At 48.0% G+C, this 2,500-nt stretch overlaps 1 protein-coding gene across 1 annotated transcript in view; it reads left to right on the top strand.

Moving 5' to 3' along the window:
* LOC127927835 (bone morphogenetic protein receptor type-2-like) overlaps positions 1-2,457 on the top strand; it is a gene marked incomplete at its 3' end in the record, with an annotated part of 49,726 nt that extends 47,269 nt beyond the window's left edge. Inside the window, exon 9 of the mRNA XM_052514547.1 lies at positions 2,297-2,457. Within this exon, the coding sequence (XP_052370507.1) occupies positions 2,297-2,457 (161 nt within the window). The remainder of the gene's footprint in view (positions 1-2,296) is intronic.
* Positions 2,458-2,500: the final 43 nt, after the last annotated feature.

Here is a 2,500-nt window from a genome sequence, read left to right as displayed (position 1 = left end):
CCTCTGTGGTTCAATGTAGAAGTAGTGATGTACCCATCCTCTGTGGTTCAATGTGGAGTAGTAATGTAGCCATCCTCTGTGGTTCAATGTGGAGTGATAATGTAGCCATCCTCTGTGGTTCAATGTAGAGTAGTGATGTACCCATCCTCTGTGGTTCAATGTCCAGAGTAGTGATGTACCCATCCTCTGTGGTTCAATGTGTAGTAGTAATGTAGCCATCCTCTGTGGTTCAATGTGAGTAGTAATGTAGCCATCCTCTGTGGTTCAATGTAGAGTAGTAATGTAGCCATCCTCTGTGGTTCAATGTAGAGTAGTAATGTAGCCATCCTATAGCTGTGGTTCAATGTGGAGTAGTAATGTAGCCATCCTCTGTGGTTCAATGTGGAGTAGTAATGTAGCCATCCTTTGGCTGGGTTTCAATGTGGAGTAGTAATGTAGCCATATCCTCTGTGGTTCAATGTGGAGTAGTAATGTAGCCATCCTCTGTGGTTCAATGTAGAGTAGTAATGTAGCCATCCTCTGTGGTTCAATGTAGAGTAGTAATGTAGCCATCCTATAGCTGTGGTTCATGTGGACTAGTAATGTAGCCATCCTCTGTGGTTCAATGTGGAGTAGGCCATTTACATTTACATTTAAGTCATTGCAGACGCTCTTATCCAGAGCGACTTACAAATTGGTGCATACACCTTATGACATCAATATGGAACAGCCACTTTACAATAGTGCATCTAAATCTTTTTAGGGGGGTGAGAAGGATTACTTATCCTATCTAGGTATTCCTTAAAGAGGTGGGGTTTCAGGTGTCTCCGGAAGGTGGGTGATTGACTCCGCTGTCCTGGCGTGGGGAGTTTGTTCCACCATTGGGGGCCAGAGCAGCGAACAGTTTTGACTGGGCTGAGCGGGAACTGTACTTCCTCAGTGGTAGGGAGGCGAGCAGGCCAGAGGGGTGGATGAACGCAGTGCCCTTGTTTGGGTGTAGGGCCTGATCAGAGCCTGGAGGTACTGAGGTGCCGTTCCCCTCACAGCTCCGTAGGCAAGCACCATGGTCTTGTAGCGGATGTGGTTCAATGTAGTAATGTAGTAATGTAGCCATCCTCTGTGGTTCAATGTAGAGTAGTGATGTACCCATCCTCTGTGGTTCAATGTGGAGTAGTAATGTAGCCATCCTCTGTGGTTCAATGTGGAGTAGTAATGTAGCCATCCTCTGTGGTTCAATGTGGAGTAGTAATGTAGCCATCCTCTGGCTGGGTTTCAATGTGTAGTAGTAATGTAGCCATCCTCTGTGGTTCAATGTGGAGTAATGTAATGTAGCATCCTCTGTGGTTCAATGTGGAGTAGTAATGTAGCCATCCTCTGTGGTTCAATGTGGAGTAGTAATGTAGCCATCCTCTGGTTCAATGTGGAGTAAGTAATGTAGCCATCCTCTGGCTGGGTTTCAATGTGTAGTAGTAATGTAGCCATCCTCTGTGGTTCAATGTGGAGTAGTAATGTAGCCATCCTCTGTGGTTCAATGTGGAGTAGTTATGTAGCCATCCTATAGCTGTGGTTCAATGTGGAGTAGTAATGTAGCCATCCTATAGCTGTGGTTCAATGTGGAGTAGTAATGTAGCCATCCTCTGGCTGGGTTTCAATGTGGAGTAGTAATGTAGCCATCCTCTGTGGTTCAATGTGGAGTAGTAATGTAGCCATCCTCTGTGGTTCAATGTGGAGTAGTTATGTTAGCCATCCTCTGGTTTTCAATGTGGAGTAGTAATGTAGCCATCCTCTGTCATGGTTCAATCACCAGACTGCTGGTCTATTCTACAATACTATCACACAGAGTACTGCTCTGTTCTACAGGGCTCTCCTGCCTCTAGTGGATACTGTGATACTGCACTAGTCCTCCTCTCTTCTCCTCATCACTCCCCTCTTCTCCTCATCCTCCTCTCTTCTCCCTCATCTTCCTCCTCTCTTCTCCCTCCTCCCTCCTCTCTTCTCCCTCCTCCTCTCTTCTCCCTCATCCTCCTCTCTTCTCCCTCATCCTCCCTCTCTTCTCCCTCATCCTCCTCTCTTCTCCCTCCCCCTCCTCTCTTCCTCCCCCTCCTCTCTTCCTCCCCCTCCTCTCTGCCTCCCCTCCTCTCCTTCTCTCTCCCTCCCCCTCCTCTCTTCTCCTTCCCCCTCCTCTCTTCTCCTCCCTCTCTTCCTCCCCCTCTATTCCTCATCATCCTCTCTTCTACCCTCTTTCTCCTCTTTCCCCCTCCTTCTTTCTCCATACCTCCTCTTCTCCCCCCTCCTCTTCCACCTCGTCCTCCTCCAGACTTCTACAAGCCAGCTGTGTCTCACAGAGATCTGAACAGTCGGAACATTCTGGTGAAGAATGACGGAACGTGTGTCATCATCGACTTTGGCCTCTCCATGAAGTTGACGGGGAACCGGTCGGTACGACAGGGAGAGGAGGAGAACGCTGCCATCAGTGAGGTGAGACCATAGAACCCTTTGAAACCAATTTAATCAGTGAGGT

This window comes from Oncorhynchus keta, unplaced genomic scaffold (genome assembly GCF_023373465.1).
Source record: "Oncorhynchus keta strain PuntledgeMale-10-30-2019 unplaced genomic scaffold, Oket_V2 Un_scaffold_17943_pilon_pilon, whole genome shotgun sequence".
NCBI lineage: Eukaryota > Metazoa > Chordata > Actinopteri > Salmoniformes > Salmonidae > Oncorhynchus > Oncorhynchus keta.
This window is presented reverse-complemented; position numbering and strand designations above follow the sequence as displayed.